This window comes from Rattus rattus, chromosome 6 (assembly GCF_011064425.1).
Source record: "Rattus rattus isolate New Zealand chromosome 6, Rrattus_CSIRO_v1, whole genome shotgun sequence".
NCBI classification, from domain to species: Eukaryota; Metazoa; Chordata; class Mammalia; order Rodentia; family Muridae; genus Rattus; species Rattus rattus.
This window is the reverse complement of record NC_046159.1, coordinates 69,375,923-69,393,588: the sequence shown is the minus strand read 5'-3', so window position 1 is coordinate 69,393,588 and position 17,666 is coordinate 69,375,923. Positions and strand designations below refer to the sequence as shown.

Sequence of the window (17,666 nt, the reverse complement as noted above, 5' to 3'; positions counted from 1 at the left end):
GTCTCTGGAAAAAAACAGGCCCTGTTGCAAATATGTTCTGGTTCATTCTGACATTGTCTCCATAAAACCAGTTCTCACTATGAGCTCTATCTCCCATACACAATGTTCAGACACATGTGCAGACATGTTCATGTTTCTGTTTCTTCCATACTACTATATTTGGCATTAAATACATCTGTTTATTCTCAGTACACATGGGAAAGAAAATTTATTCTGTTTACTTTTGTATTATGTGATAGATCTAACAGTATAGGATATTTTATAACTCCTTAAGAAGAACATAAGCTATTTCTCACTAATGGTGTTAGGTTAAAAAAAAGTTAGGATCTACACAGGACTATGATTATCTGACACAAAGTAAAACAAGATACAAGAGTAGCTGTCTGCCTACTGTTTGCTAGTTATGAGAAATATTTTGACTCAAAGTACTGAACTTTCAATATTGTTGACTTCTCTAGTAAATTCCACATTATTAAACAACTAGAAGAAACCTAAGATGAGCACAATGATAAGAAGAAAAATTTGGGGGAGACTTGCTAAATACTAAGTTTATGAGAGATTTTTTTCTTTAGCCATGACATTGTTTCTTCTGTTTGTAGAGAAGATAATTAGCTGATGACCCCAAATGACAGCTAAACTACAAATTTTATTCTTCACTGCTTCATAGCAACCTTGTGATCTCCTTAATGTTTTCATAATGCCTGGTCTGAAAAAATGATAAAATAAAAAAATCTCTAACAGTTCTGTTGATTAAGCCACTTAGCCCAATAACAAACTAACCTATTTATATCACCCAACTAACATTTTAATATTTACTTAAATAATAGAATGAAATGGACCTCATTGATTCTGAAGATGACATTTATCATATCATGTATAGTCAGCTTTACAAGTAGATCATGTCATCAACATGCATGTCCTAAGCTAATGGTTAAACTATGAACTACGCCAGCAAATATTTTATATACAACCTAAGAGATACCTCCATATTTCCCTCAAAAACTTTAAATGTTTAATAATGCTCCAACCTTGGTACACAGTACATGAGAGCCACAGTGAAATACAGACCTTCATCAAGCCTCAGTCTCAGGTTCTACTGTTTCCTTGACATGCCATTGAAATCACCATAGATAAATAATCAAAGAAAGGAGATCATTTCGTAGAAAGATGTTGTATAAGACAATTAAATGTTTGATGTAAATGTCTCCACACCAAGGTACTACTGAACCCATTATACTTAATTTCCATACTAAATCCTTATGCCTTTACTCATCTTAACTTCCAAGAGTAAATAAAAAGTATGTCCTGAAACTCACTCTGGACTACCTAGAAATTTAGACTAGGTTGGTCTTGAACTCACAGAAATCCATGTGCCTCTGCCTTCTGAGTGCTGGGATTAAAGGTGTGAGCTACCATTGTCCAGCAAATAAAAAATACCTTAAGTGTGTGTTTCATCTTCATTATCTGCAAATTCCTCATTTATGAATCTTTCTCCTCACCAGAGCTTATTTGTAATGCTATCTTAAAAATCAATAATTTGAAATTATTCCCAGATACTAATGTACATATCCCTACCTAAGCTAAAACATGATAGGGCTTTCTCTAGTTTTTGAACACTCATCCTATAAACAAATCAAATCATCTTTCTATGGACTATTTAGTGTAGTTCTATGACGTGGTTTGGGCTAACAATTTCTCCATTTAAAATGGTAAGGAAAAGCAGTGCTGAAAGTTTGGCGAACATTGGCAAAGGTAGTGGTGAACTGAATGTTCCTAAATCATGTGGTTTGTAACATGCTTCACAGAGAGAACACCGACATCAGATAAACTATTTTCCAATGTGAGTCTGTGCTCCTGTTTATGAACTTGATTCTAATACCTCAGTGATATTTTTGAAGCATGGTGCCTTTAGGATGTGTGTGTGTGTGTGTGTGTGTGTGTGTGTGTGTTATAGTTACTTTTAAATTTTTTAATCACTTTAAAATTAATCTTAAAGTTAAATTTGAATGACTTTCAATACTATATATATATATATATACATATATATATATGTATATATATATATATATAATCCATAATCCTAACCATGCATTTCTCCTAAAAGTACTGACTCAGTCCAACTGAACTGATTACTCAGGGTGAATACTTAAACATAAGTTCTGTGGGTGAGGAGATTGGTGTCTCATGGTCTTCCTGGTTTGCATATTTATTTTTCAAGTGTCCTTTGAAGATAACAAGAAGGCTTCTACATATCTGCGCATCACAGAGGGTAATGTGCATCACAGAGAAGCAAATGGACAGCGGGCTCATGAAATAAGGAGAAAGATCTGTTTCATGGCAGATGTGTCACCTTGAATAATGAGGCTGAAACCTGGGATGCGCAAACATTGTCTACATCTGAGGTCTGTCTACAACTAGCCTGGAGCTCACACATACCAACATTCCCATTAAATAGGTGTTGTTTGCTTAGAGACTGGGTGACCAAGAATTTGATTCATCATAGTCCTTCCTATAGTTATCACATTTTAAGTGATTTTAAAAGAGGTTTCTATTTTTCTGTAAAGTAAAATCAGCAATTTGGGAAGTGGTTACACAGTCATGTCAGCTGTCAGGAAAAGTCCTTTTCCCAATTATACTTCCCTTGCACAATAGAAATTTCTGAGTCCTATAGATTAAATAATTGCACTAAAAATGAGACCATGAAATTACTTAAATACAAAAAAAGTCATTTGAGTGCTGAATGGACAAGGAGTGTAAAAAATAACAGTTTATATCCATTGTACACATCTCTATTTCTAAATTTGCAGCACGTTTTTTAAAATGTTGAGATAGGAGAATGACATTGTTTGTGATGACGATATGGCATTTTATATAAAACTGTGGATTTTTGATAGCTTAGGAGTGAAAACCTGAATGATAGCTATAAACCTCCTCAGACTCCCAGATAAATGGTTGTCACAAGAAATGTGAAGGCTAACAAAGCAGAAAAATGGCAAAAGAGGGACTATGTCTGGGGATTATAGTGGGGTTTAGTGCAGAATCCTTGGCAAACATAACTCTCATGGTCCTTACCTTATTTCAAAAGTTAGCACTAAATGTGGAAATGACTTTAAAAGCTCGCTCTCCTTTCTCTCCCTACTCTAATTTCCTAATATTTTTCTCTCTGCCATTTTTCTATCTTCTGAGTGTGTACAAGCTCTCTCTCTCTCTCTCTCTCTCTCTCTCTCTCTCTCTCTCTCTCTCTCTCTCTCTCCCCTATCCTACTTTCTCCCCACCTTCACTCCCTTCCTCCATCATCCCTCCTTCTCTCTCTTAATACATGCCAAAAAATAAACCAACTGGGGTGGGGGGTGGCAACAAAAGACATCCATCTTTTCAAAAATTTTACAGTCTAAACAAGATGAGAGTCATAAAGGGGACAGTGAGATAAGTATTCTCCCCAAGCAGAACTCAGAGAATGTGCTCAGAAAAGGGGGTCCTTATTGTTGAAAGGAAATATGGGCAAAAAAACCATCCAAGACTTGAACGATGATCAGGATTTCACAGTTGTAAAGTGGGTAATTTAAAAAGACAATGTAGTCAAGACCCCTAAGTCCAAACTTAAAGTCTATGTGTTTAAGTATAACTAATATGACATGATAGAATTTTCTTGATGTTAGTCTTTTTGAATTTATTTCATCAGTCAGCTCCAGAAACAGGTGGAGATGGTGACTGAGGAGTGTCTGGTGACCTCAGCCATTGATCTGTAAAGCTACTGGTGCTTTAAGTGATGCTTGTGGAGCTTCAGAATGCTAACACTGTGGATACATTTTATACTATCTGTATGTATGAGTATGGACATGTGCTTTCTCAACTGAATGTATACCACTTGTGTGTACTGTGTGCAGAGGCCAAAAGAGAGAATCAAATCACTTGAAACTGGAGTTAACCAATCACTCTGGGTGATGTGAACTGAACCCATGTCCTCTGGGAGCACAGTAAGTGCTCTTAACCACCAAGCCATCAGTCCAATTCTTCATTTATTACTTTTTTACCTTTTAGTACAGTACATGTATTCAAATTTTAAAAAATTAAATAAACATGCTTCTCATTAAGATTATATTAGTCATTGTTCCCTTGGGATGATACTACAGAAGCTCATCTCTCAGCTTTAATTATATAACTGTTACATATTTGCTGCCAATTATTTTTCTTTGGATGCAGTTTGTTTCAAGGAAAAGCTTCATTTTTAATGAAATTGTATAAAATGGTTAGTAAGGTAAGAAATCAGAAAACTAAAGTAAAACCTATGGTAAAATATTATAGAACAGCTAAATTGTATGAAGTAAGCTAGGGGCCATAGAGACAAACTCATACATACTTTAGAAGAAGAGAACAAATTACAGATGAACCATCATATGTTTAGACCAACTACAAAGTGGAACTTCTAGGTTTACAGTATGGTTTACTATTTGGGCAATAGTTATAAAAACACACATACTTGACAGAAAAGTGGGAAAACTAGTGAGGCAGGTGATGGGAAAAGCTTTCACCCAAGATTACGTAGATATGTGTGTGATAAACTCATTGTATTGCTGCTACATTAACACACTAAGGTGAAAACACTTCACTCTGTACTCACTTCACTTCTGATTGTCTGGTGATCCTCATGTGAAGACATTGTCTCCAAGGGACAGAAGTGGAAAGTAGCAGGGACTCTACCAAATCATATGAAACTTACAGAAATGTGTATACCAGAAGGAGTCAGAACATCTTCTATCAGGGCAATCATTACTGAGCCAGGCTCACTAAGACTCATTCCTCCATTTATAAGTAATAAGCCCACGTAGTCTGAATATGCTTTGAGTCAAACATCTTCTCAGATTACATTGAGCAATTACAAGTGAGAACACCATAGAACTTCTTGGGGACTGTGTACAAGATCTGTGCTATAAAGGTCTCACATACCCTGATCATCAGCACAGCCTTTCTGATATCCCGAACACCATCATACACCAGGCGCGAGGCATCGATGAACTCATTCTCCTCGAATGGTTGAGGGACATTGGCACTCAGGGCTTCGATGGCAACCTCAACCTGTTCAGCAAAGCGTGGCATCACTGGGTGAACAATGGAAATAAAATGTAGATTAGAGAGCTTTCCTTTTGTTGTCTGTCATTCCAGTCCTTGTGCAAACCTAGTGGTGTTCTTCTGGTCCAATTTCGAATAGGTTTAATTCAGTAATCCTGTGTTACTTAGCACAACAAAAGGAAGAAAACTGTTACTTATTGCAAGGTAAGAATTTTCAAAAAAGAAATTTATGTCAGCCATATGAGGTAGGGCAGTTTAGCAGATGGGTATAGATTCCACATTTATGATAACCTGAGTTGAATTTCATTTTTGCTAGTTCCCACTCATAAAAGTTCTCCCAGATTTTCATAATTCTTCTAAGCCTGATGTTTTTGTCTATATGATAGTTGAGTTAACATTATAATATACATACAACTATTTGTCTTACACTGTCCTTAGAAAACATTGACATTTAATTAATCATAGCCAGTATATAGCAGATGTTTAGATGGGAATGCAGGAAATAACCAGTAGAGAAGCTGAGGAAGGAGGGAACATGTAAGAGCACAAAAGGGAAACAGAATATCTCAGCAGAAAGACCTGTAGTAGAGAAGACCAATGAGCTCAAGGTAATTTGTTCTATTTGTACGCATGCCTCTGAGGTCAGCAAAAAGCAAGCTCACTGGGATAGCTGAAATACTTACAGAGATTCTGGGAAAGAATCTGGAAAATGGTACTGATTTTGTTACTCTTGAAAATTATAATTCAATGTTCTCAGCTGTTATAATAACCCTTTCCTATAGCAGATGAAAGCCAAAAGAACAAGGTACTTTATTTACAAGGACAGTAAAATGGAAACACTATTATTGGTCTGCATCCATTTCTGGGTTTTCATGCCTGGTTCATCTTTATGCTCATTTTCAGGCTATTGGATACCTTGACATTCATTTTAATCTCTTGTTTGAGAACTTCTGCTCAATTCCTCTCTAGGTACATAATTCCTAGAGAAGTACACTTCTACTAGAAAAAGTCAAATGATTTTTTTATGGAGAGGAGAGATCAGGGCAAAGGAGGTATAAGCATTATTGCTATAATAACTATCAAAACCAAAGTTATGAATTGGACCATTTTCCTTTCCCAGGTGAATCATGAGGATTAGTGCCCTCTACCACCTGAGATTTTCATAACCATTAAACTGCATTGACATGGAAAGAATTCTGAATTCATAACTATGAATTGTAACTGAAGTGATTGGCATTCTAATTATACTCATTAGATCAATAATAAATGCATATATGTATGAGAGCATCACATTATGCCCCATAAATTGTGTAATTATTCCATGTCAACTCACATAAAATTCTAGAAACCATTATTCCTAAAACCCATACATGGACCTGAGATCTTCCAATTATCCCTGTGTGTTAATGATGATTTTTTTTATGGAACTAAAATATATATATTGGAATTGATCTTGTAGAATATGAGAGTATTTCTCTATGTATTTGGCATTTAGAAATGGGTATTTTACTTAAATAAAATCATAACTTTCTTCAGCAGAAAGTTCTGAGTTATACTAATTCCACTATATTTGATGGTTAAATTGGCATGTTTATGGCAGTCAATGATTTTACAAATTTATATGCAGCTTAGTACATATACATCTAGTAGCACTTAGATGTATAAAGTTTGCCCCACTGTCAGGATGATAAGAATACATAGTAGAAAATGGTACCTGCTTTCTGGCTTGGTAAGACCAGGATTTGATCCCTAAGACCTACATGATGAGAGGAGAAGCAACTCTTGCAAGTTGGTCTCTAACCGCCACATATATGCTTGTTGCATGTGCTCATAAATTACACAATCATATGTTTGACATCATTAATTGAAATGATAGTAATTAGGTATCATTTCACACTTAACAGGGAAAAAAGTTTGAAGCATGACAGCACTATGAAAATGTGGACAGAAAAAACCTATCGACTATATGTAGGACTGAAAATACATCATCTTGACCACCACTACCATGAAGTATGATAAAATGATTCATTTTACTCCCAAACAAGTGAATGGGTCATAATCTAGGCGATAGCCAAATATCAGCCTCTATAGAAATGCAGACTTGGCTGGCTAATCATTCATACCCTGGAGTCATAAGAAATCTCTTTGGGGGCTCTGTGGCTATGTCTTTTTACATGAAGTGATCTAAGAGTTGAGAAGCAGAGCTTATACAAGAACTGAAATGGAAAATAATTGCTCTCATGGGATCTTGTTAATATGCCACATCTCAGACTAATCCTGATGGCTCCAACAACACTGATTTTGATGTCGAGAGTAAGTACCATGAGATGCTTGCTCTAGGTGTGTGAGCACTGCATCTGCGTAGTACACATGGAGCAAACGCAGAAATAAAGAGACAACTAATGTAATAAAGTCCTAAAGCTTGTGTGAGAAAAGAAAAATGAAACAAGATAATCACTTGGGAGATCATAAAAACATGCACAAAAGAATACAGTACACTATTTAAACATGCATGCATTTCTGTGTGCCATGCATACTCTGAAAAGTTATATCCTATCTTAAATATAGTGTTTCCCTTTAAGGAGAAAAGATTGTATCTAGTATATTAGCCTCTGTTCTGTTCTTTTTCCAGATCTTTTTATTGTTCAAACATTTTTAAAGGACTTAAAGTTAGTCTGTAAAGCATGTATCTCTTTGTAGATAGAATAAGGGTGTGAAAAAATAAAATTCTATTTTATGGGCCACTATATAATGCAAAGCAGTCTGATCAATGTTATTAAAGTGAGGAACTTGCTAAGGAATTGTAAATGAACCAGCATGCAGTTCTCCATATTAATAAATGCCAGCTAGATGGTTGAGTAAGGTAATGCTTACTACTTAGACTCCAACCTCCACAGACACATCTCTATCACCATGAATACCTGTTCTGAGTCTAACAGAAAATGGCAACTTTTCTTCATCTGTGCAAAGTTATTCTTAAAAAGTAATGGAAGCTAGAAAATGATGATAAAACTTGATCTAACTATAGTCAGGCCCAAAAGAAACAATAAAATAAAATAATAAAGATCTATAGAGGTTACTTTATAAAAATTACTTATTGTATATTTTGTGATTGCATCATTTCCTCCTTCCCTTTTCTCCCTCCAAATTCTTCCATATACCCATCCTTGCTCTTTTTTTCAAATCCAGGGCCTCTTCTTTATTAATTGTTGTTTACACACACACACACACACACACACACACACACACACAGAGAGAGAGAGAGAGAGAGAGAAGAGAGAGAGAGAGAGAGAGAGAGAGAGAGAGAGAACAAGCAGACAGGCAGGGACACAGAGAGACAAGCAGACAGCAGACAGATAGGGATAGAGAAAGGGAGGAGAAAGACTTTCTTATCCCTAAGTACACAACTAAATCCTAGGTATATCAGAAGCTATATTCAAAAAGTCTCACTAAATGTGTAAGGCAGTTCATGCTGCCTAAATATGAACTAGAAAAGGACAAATATATATATATATATATATATATATGAAATAACTTTATAAAGGTGCTATTCATAATGAGGGATAGTCTTTTTTTTATTAACTTGAGTATTTCTTATTTACATTTCAATTGTTATTACCTTTCCCAGTTTCCAGGCAAACATCCCCCTAAACCCTCCCCCTCCCCTTCTTTATGGGTGTTCCCCTCCCAATCCTCCCCCCATTACCGCCCTCCCCTAACAATCATTCACTGGGGGTTCAGTCTTGGCAGGTCCCAGGGCTTCCCCTTCCACAGGTGCTCTTACTAGGATATTCATTGCTACCTATGAGGTTGGAGCCCAGGGTCAGTCCATGAATAGTCTTTGGGTAGTGGCTTAGTCCCTGGAAGCTCTGGTTGCTTGGCATTGTTGTACATATGGGGTCTCGAGCCCCCTTCAAGCTCTTCCAGTTCTTTCTCTGATTCCTTCAACGTGGGGGGGTCCTATTCTCAGTTCAGTGGTTTGCTGCTGCCATTCGCCTATGTATTTGCTGTATTCTGGGTGTGCCTCTCAGGAGAGATCTACATCCGGTTCCTGTCAGCCTGCACTTCTTTGCTTCATCCATCTTATCTAATTGGGTGGCTGTATATGTGTGGACCACATGTGGCACAGGCTCTGAATGGGTGTTCCTTCTGCCTCTGTTCTAAACTTTGCCTCCCTATTGAGGGATAGTCTTTGAATGGAGCAACAAAGATCTCTTCTGAGGCTGGGATGGTAGATCACTGGAGTGAATGGCCATGTTGCTGGCCCTAGTATTGTCAGAGAAGAGAGAAATAGTTACTTTCATGAAAATCAATTTTCTAAGGTTCAAATGGTTTGGGAGAGAGCAGAACTACTTTATCTGTGCTCCATTCCTATGTTTATTCACTCGGGACTTGGCCAGTTGCCATTTCTCTTTAACATAGCTCTGTCACTACCCGTTCCTCTTTCCTAACTTGCTTTCCTCCTACTTTATCTAAAGTCCTAAGTTAGGAAAGCAAGGACTTAATAGAACAATGATCCCTGATAGCTGGACCCGAGGCTCTCAGTCTAACTACGGATTCTTTGAACATCTTGATAGTGTATAAAATATGTCCTCACTCCAGAAGTAATATTGAGATTAAAAAAATTAAAAGTCAGAAGTGACACTGGCCTCACTTCTATCTAATTAGGACGAGGCTTAACACTGCCTCTGTGATTCTCGCTTCATATATCCACAGAGTTGCTGATGTAGGTTTATATAATTAGAAGCTTTTTTCTTTGTGAATTGCACCCAAAAATGTAGACACCACTTTGCAATTATTTATCAGCATGCTGAACTGTTCTTAATAGCTTTTGCCCTGAAAGGGTGATCAAAGTTAAAAGTAAAGTTACATTCTAGCTACACTTTTGCCTGTACAGTGCATACTGGGCTACAAAATAATGACCTTCTAAAAGGAATGGAATGGAAGTTAATATTGCATATAAAAATCAAGGTCATTCTGTTCCAGTGCTGGTTGAGATCTAAACCATGGGTGATGACTTTGGAAATGAACCTTCCCAAGAGGCTCCAAGAGGTGAAGTTTTGAAGCACAGGGTGATTCTGTTTACAGGAATGACAAGCTGCACTACCGTGTGGGCTCCTGACAGTCATGAGGGAAAAGAACAAGGTTAACTGGATACAAGAGAAAAGCACTGCCAGACTGCTCATTGTTTCTGAGGAATTTAGCAAATCTTTGCTCCAGTCTTTGACTTTACAAGGATCTCCAATAATACATGTGCATCTAGGCATCTGATGTTTGAATACTGTCTACTTGTTTCTCTGGTTTGATCATGTCACCTCACCCTACGCATATCCAAATGTTGCAATTAGACTCAGTTATGCTTATTGTCAAATAGGGCACAACAGGGGAAGGGGGAGTCATGCTGATTCTTTGTCCATAAGAATTTATTCTCTCAAACATAAATACATCCCCTTCCTTCCCCCTGATTAGGTAAATGTTGCCTCAAACTCTAGTTTAACTGTTGTTTTGAAACCTTCCTTAATCCCTAGACATCTGAAAACATGCACCCACTATCATAGTAGCTGGGACATGGAAACCGGTGTTTCTGTATGTTCATTAGCTTGCCTGACTTCTCCCCGATTTTTTCACCCTAAGCCTCTGTCATACTTTTGCAGCATGGAGAAACTACTCAGTAAAAAAGCAAAAATGAGAACCATAAATGAGTGGTGGAGTGAAGAATTCTTTTGTGTATAAGTATTTCTAAGACAAAACAAGTAGTTTTCCCCATAATTTCTACTCATTTGTGATGTTCATAATTCTATATGGATTCATAATCTCAACAAATATTTTTCAGGGCCATGAGAGAACTTGATAGTGGTAGTCCTAGTTTAGTGTGGGGGCCCTTCCAGAAAATTGAGCTTAGAAGGCTTTCAGGATTAAGCTTCCCTGGAAGAAGGTTCATCATGACAAGGAAAAAGATTCCCACTTCTATCCTTGATTAATTTGCTAAGACCAAACAGGTGATTCTATATAGAGAAGGGTCATCTAGGATAGTATTTGTGTCAGTCCACACAATGGGAGTGCTTTCTTTGGACAAACTTATTACAAAATATAAAGAAAGTAGACAAAGAAACAGATCTAGCTTGGTAGATGTGAATATGCAACAAGAAATAAATATTAGGGCAAGGATATAAATGTAATTCTTTCCACTATATTGTACAGTGTATTGCATAGTACAATATACTTCCTGACCACAGATACTAACCATGTTCATAGAAATAACGAAAGGATTAGGTATTATCAGAGTAAATGAGGCTGTAAAATATTAATTGGGGGAGACTCCTTGGGGCCAATGAGTATTCCCTCCAACACAGAACTGTGTGAAAGTGTTCAAGGAGTGGAAACATCTAGTTTCACTTCTATTAGGTATTGTCAAGCAAAAATTCAATCATCCACAATTACATGCTGGGAGAGGCTAAAAACACCAAAGGTCTAACTTCGCCTGAGGGAACATGCCTTTGGTGCTTCCATGGTTCATGCCTATCTGTGAAACATGTGGTGAGAAGTTAATTTGAGTCTGAAGTTCAAAGTTATCACCTTTGTAGAAGCATGAAGCCAAACCACACCTGTGGCCTGTCAATAAATACTCTTAACCCTAGTCAAAAACTATAGATGACTCATACCCATGACATTAGTTAAGATCTTCATAATTCTGTATCATTGGAAAACTTTCAGAGGAAGTCCCAACCTCAGCCAACAAAGATAACCTTCGAAATCATAAGGTCAGAATCCTTTTAAGAATGTTGACACCGACACCTTCTGCTGATTACAATAAGTCAAAATGATTAAATCTGTAAACCTTCCTTATGAATACTGTTTTATTTCTACATGTACTTATGGACCCATGAGCTCCACAGAGAACAAATGGAGCCCCCTGTCAGTGGAAATGGCCTCTTGGAGTGCCAAAATACTTGAAGACTACAGGATTTTCCAAGTTCTGGATCTTTGATATCTAGGTTTGAATCTGCATACTGCAATCAGTTGTACCTTTTATGCTGGTTGGCTATGTAGGCTCTCCTATGACTCCATATAATTAGTTGTTAATCTCTACACCAAGGATAATGTAATTTTTCCTAAAAAATGGTAATAAAGTTTCCCCCCTTTGACATACACATTGTGACTTCTTAATTACATGCACGTTTTATTTCTGCAAACATTCTGTCTATTTTCTTCTAGAAACACTTTTCTAATCACATTAAGCCAATCTTAACCTTTCCTTACTTTACTGTCTAGCTCTGCTAATTTAATTTTTTCCATTTTAAACACAATCCATATATATATATATATATATATATATATATATATATATATATACACATACACACACACACACACACACACACATATCATGGTCCAAAAACTGAATAAGTTGCTATATAGTTCATGTTAATTGGATTTTTTCCATACATGTCATCATATCTTACTCATGTTATTCATCATTGTGTCTCACACCAGTATACACTTACTATATGTGTGTGATAAGGCAGGATCTAAGAAAGCCCCCTCGCCCAACATCCTCTCTTAATGTTTCTGTCTCTCAAATGTGAGCATGGGCTGGAACCACTAACATTTCTGTAGTCAACAGAATATAACAAAGGACATAATGCAGAACTTCTGAGACAAATTTAAACAAACAGCTAAATGTCCAGCTTACTTCTCTTCCTTGTTCTTTAGGATGATTATTCTGAATAAAGTCAGATGTTTTCTGGTGAGCTGCCCCAACTGCATAGATTTTTGTCAACTGATACAAGATAAAGTTACCTGGAAAGGGGAGCCTCAATTGAGAAAATGTTTTCGTCAGATTAATTATAGGCGAGTGTATAGGGCATTTTCTTGATTGCTAATTGACAGATGAGGGCCTATCCCACTAACCATGTAATCACCCTGGGGAGATGGTCCTGAGTAGTGTAAAAAAGCAGACCATGTAAGCTATTACCAGTAAGTAATAGCTTCTTTCCCCATGGCTTCTGCTTCAGTTCCTGCTACCAGGTTTCTGCCCAGATTCCCTTCAATGATAGATTAGATGTGGAAGTGTAAGATAAAATGAATCCTTTTCCTCACAAATTGCTTATGTGTTTTATCAAAATAGATACCCTAATTAAGACATGAGCCATTTAGAATAGGCTACAATGGCAAAGGACTTAGAGAATCCTGTGGTTAACAGATGCAAAGGTGTGATGTCTCAAGGGAAACACAAATCTAGGGGTGTCCCCACACCATGTGCATCTTTTACTTATCAATTCATGAACTGACACAGCAAGAGCAACATTGACTTCAGGCTCCTCAGAGATTCCTGAGGGCTGGCCCATAACAAACTTACTGCAATTCCACAACTCACAGATACTATGACAGATACTATGACACTGTAATCACAGTACAAAAAGGACTAAATTGGGGTTGATAAATACAGTATACAGTAATAACTAGCCTATACACTATATGCTCTGCCCAAAGGAAAACTATTAGTAAATGGTAGCTAGCAAGTGTGTTACATTTTTGTTAATTGCAGAAGCTACACTTAATCTGTCTTCAGGGTATATTTGGCTATTCCAAGCACTTTTTCATAATTAACCCTGATATTTGATTCTGAACTAACCTGGACTTCAGTTGGGGACACACTGAAATTACAGAGGCAGAGAGGCAGGTTAGAAGTTGCAGAGGCAGTTAGGAAAGCTTCCTTTGCCTACACCTCTGTCAGGCAGCTCACATCCACCAGTAACACCAGCTCCAGGGTATCTGAGTGTTTATTTTGCCTCTGTGGATACATATACACATTTGGAACACACACACACACACACACACACACACACACACACACACACACACACACGCACGCACACACACAATATGAAAATTGGAGCTGGCATAGTTTATCTTAAAAATAAAGATATCTCAACTATTGCTCCTCTCTTCTCTTAGACCAGTGTCACCCTGTGGATGCTCATTTTTAATAAAGGATTTTCTATACATCTACCTCCAGACACTGTAAAACCATTCTCTCTTAGCTTTTTTGTCTTATCTTGATTGCCATGGACAATACTAAATATTGTGTTTGGTTATGACCTCATCAGGTTCATGAGAGAAAGAACATTTCAGTGTTTACTTTTGGAAAAACAATGATGGCTTACAAAACACAAAGGAAGAATCACACAGTTCCTTCAGTACAAACAAAATATCATTTCCAAGAAAACTTGCCCATTTGATCTGAGACTCATGTAAAATTACTTCTACCTATCTCTAACTTATACCACTGTAGTTACATGCTATATCTTAATTGATATAAATTAACTATTAAATCAATTACTTCTAATCCTTTTTAAACATATGGAAAAGGCAATGTGGAAACAAAACTGAAGTACTTGTCTAAATTCAGTACTTCACTCATAGGTGACTATGGCTTCTCTCCTCTCCCCTCTCCCTCTCCCCTCTCCTCTCCCTCTCCCTCTCCCTCTCCCTCTCCTCTCCCTCTCCCTCTCCATCCCGCCCCCTCTCTTCCTCTCTCTCTCTCTCTCTCTCTGGAAGACACCTAGTGTCAGATTTCAGGAACATGGGCAAAGTGGCCCAATTGAGTCTATTCCTTATTCCCTTACAAATATTCATCAACTATTTCTACCTTTCCAGATAACCACAATCACCAGCCTAGCCAGTCCTCCTCTAGCAGATCCTCTTTGGGCTTCCTTTCATCAGTGTCAGTCATCTGTTCTCTCAGTGGGAGTTCCTAAAGGCTGCCATTTTCATACATTCATGTTTAGAAAATTATAATGTACATTTCAAACATCAAAACCAAATCCGAGTTCCAGAAGGCCATACATAACCCATGAGCTGAATTGTTTGATAAAAGATGAAAAAGGACTGCCTAGAAGAAGAAAACCACACACAAAAAAAGTAATTCTAAATTCCATTCACGGTGACTACCCTGAGAGAATCGGGGCGCATCCATCTGCTCTTGTCTAGACACAAATTCCTTTCCCCAAGGAAAGAAACTGCTTGCTTGGAAGGTTTTCGTATAGTTTAAAATAAGCATTTCAAAAATAATCACAAATGGTTTATAACTCCAGGAGGAAGGATGGCACATTTAATTCTGAACCTTGAGGAATATTGAATAAAGAGTTGAATGCAGAGCCTGATTTAGCTTACAGTGTTCGTCAAAACCTAGCTTGATAAACACAGTTTAATTTGGCATCTGCGAGGTTTAAATACTTAGATTGCATTAAGATGCAGTGAAACACTGGCTGAGAATTTCTTACGCATGATTTTAAAGATTCCGATTCTGATCATTAAATATGTAATTTTAAAAGAAAAGATAAAACGTCTCTGCAAACAAGCACCGTTTTACTATGGTTTTAAGTTTATATCAATAAACAATTTTCAGCTTCAACTCCCATCCAAACTGCGGGAGATGAGCAGATGGTTTCAGATCTCAAGGGGTTAAAATTTGATTAAAATTAATACATGTGCACAGGTAGAAAGATGTGCAGAGGGCAGAGAGAACAAGAAAAACATGTATAGACATGTATTATAAAATGCATAAATTAGGGAGTTTCAAATGCTGTGCATTATAAAGGAGCCAAATAAATGATTGATGCTCTAGGGAAAAAGAGAAGTGGAATTGGCTGATGTGGTAGAGGGTTAGAACTTCACAGAGAAGGAAGACATAAGAAAGCAAGTGAAATAGAAAAGCAAGCCAGGAGGGGATGTCATTTGACCATGACAAATAGCATTTCCCTAGATCCTATGCACATGAGCTATCTCAGGCCCCCTGGGTACATTTACAGCTATCCAGCTTTCCTAATCAAAACTATTTCACAAGGTCTCTAGCAATGCACAACCACTTGCCTCCCAGTGAGCAACTCTCAGCATGGTTTTCTTATTCTTCTGGTCAAGTACGTGGTGTCGCCATAGTGTCTTTCCTCTTGAAGGAATATAGGTGATGGGTCACATCACTGCTTTAGTTTATGAAATAAATACATGCTTGCTACCAACCCAGTATTTGACAACATTCACAGTCCCCTCTCCTACTTCACAGGCACCAACACAGACCTTGGTCATGGGTACCTTTGAAATGACAAAGTAGCATGACCTGACTGCACCCCAGGGCACTGAGTCCATACTGTGTTTCATGCATTGCTAGAAATTGACACCTTGCCTTTTGCAGGTTTTTCTTTAGTTGGTGAGTGCTAGTAAAGGACTCACAGACAGGTATGAATTCACAACATAGGAATATACAACTGTGTGTGGTTTCCTGGTCCAGATTACCCAAACTCCATGCACATGTCCAGAACCCCTTGTAATGTGGCTATATTGTACTTTTTTTTCCTTAAGTTGTATTTTTCTGGGTGGCTCTTTCAACCCTCTGCTGAGTGAGCAGGATGCATATGAATCATAGCAGAACTTAGAGTTAATGACTAAGCCAATGAGAGAAAAATGTTTGTGTGAACTACACAGTTAAGAATCTCTAGGAATAAACTACCTATAACCTGATTCAAAGAGTAACTTGACAGAATTCCCAGACAGTGAAATAACCTGGACAGAGCTGTTGGACTCCATTTTCCCAAGAGATACACATTAGCAAATATTTCACGCAGAAAACTAAGAGGCAAGCTACAGACTTCTTTGAGGAAGACTCTTAAAAGGGAATGTTCTCGCTAATAAGTGGATATTAGCCAAAAAAAAAATACAGAATACCCAAGATACAGTCCACAGAATCCAAAAAGATCAACGAGTTGAAGGGCCCAAACGAGGATGCCCCAGTTCCACTTGTGAGGGAGAAGAAAGCAACCACTAGGGGGAGGGAGGGAGGCACAGGGGAAGGAAAGGGTTGCGGGTAGGGGGAGAAGGGAACATGATCTGATATTGGGTGGGGGAAAGGACTGAAGCCCTGAGGGCCAACAGAAAGAATAGAAACAGGCTACCTCGAGAGGAAAGAGGTTGGGAGGACCCTCCAGAATGTACCAGACACCTGGGAAGGGAGAGACTCTCAGAAATCCAAGGGAGTCTTAGATAAAATGCCCTACAGTGGGGAGAGGAAACTTGTTGAGCCCAGCTCCAGCAGAAGGACAGGGCGTCAAGTGAAGAATGGGGTTGTTATTCCACAGTCAAAACTCTGACCCAGAATTCTTCCTGTCTAAAAGAAATGAAGGGATGGAAATGGAGATGAGCCAGAGGAAAAGAACGTACAGTGACAGGCCCAAAGTGGGATCCAGCTCAAGGGGAAGCCCCAAGACCTAAGACCATTACTGAAGCTATGGGGTGTTCACAAAATGTGACCGATCAAAATTGCCCTCCAAAGAGCCAACAAGCTGCTGAAAGAGTCCAATGCATATATGTGCACCCAACCAATGGACAGAAGCTGCTGACCCCTCTGGTTGAATTAGGGAAAAGCTAGAGGAAGCTAAGGAAGAGGACAACACTGTAGGAGGACCAGCATTCTCCATTAACCTGGACCCCCCCACACACCACCCCCCATGATGTCACAGACACTGGACCACCAGCCAGGCAGAATATACCAGTTGAGATGCAGTCAGAGAAGATGCACCTAACCCTCAAGGGGGTGGAGG

General features: G+C 38.0%; 1 protein-coding gene across 4 annotated transcripts in view; it reads right to left on the bottom strand.

Annotated features, from left to right (window-relative positions):
- Nucleotides 1-17,666, bottom strand: part of Ctnna2 (catenin alpha 2) — a 1,084,017-nt gene that overhangs the window by 67,709 nt on the left and 998,642 nt on the right. For all 4 annotated transcript variants that reach the window (XM_032906324.1, XM_032906321.1, XM_032906322.1 and 1 more), the window contains one exon: nt 4,948-5,099. In XM_032906324.1, coding sequence (XP_032762215.1) covers nt 4,948-5,099 — 152 coding nt within the window. The remainder of the gene's footprint in view (nt 1-4,947; nt 5,100-17,666) is intronic.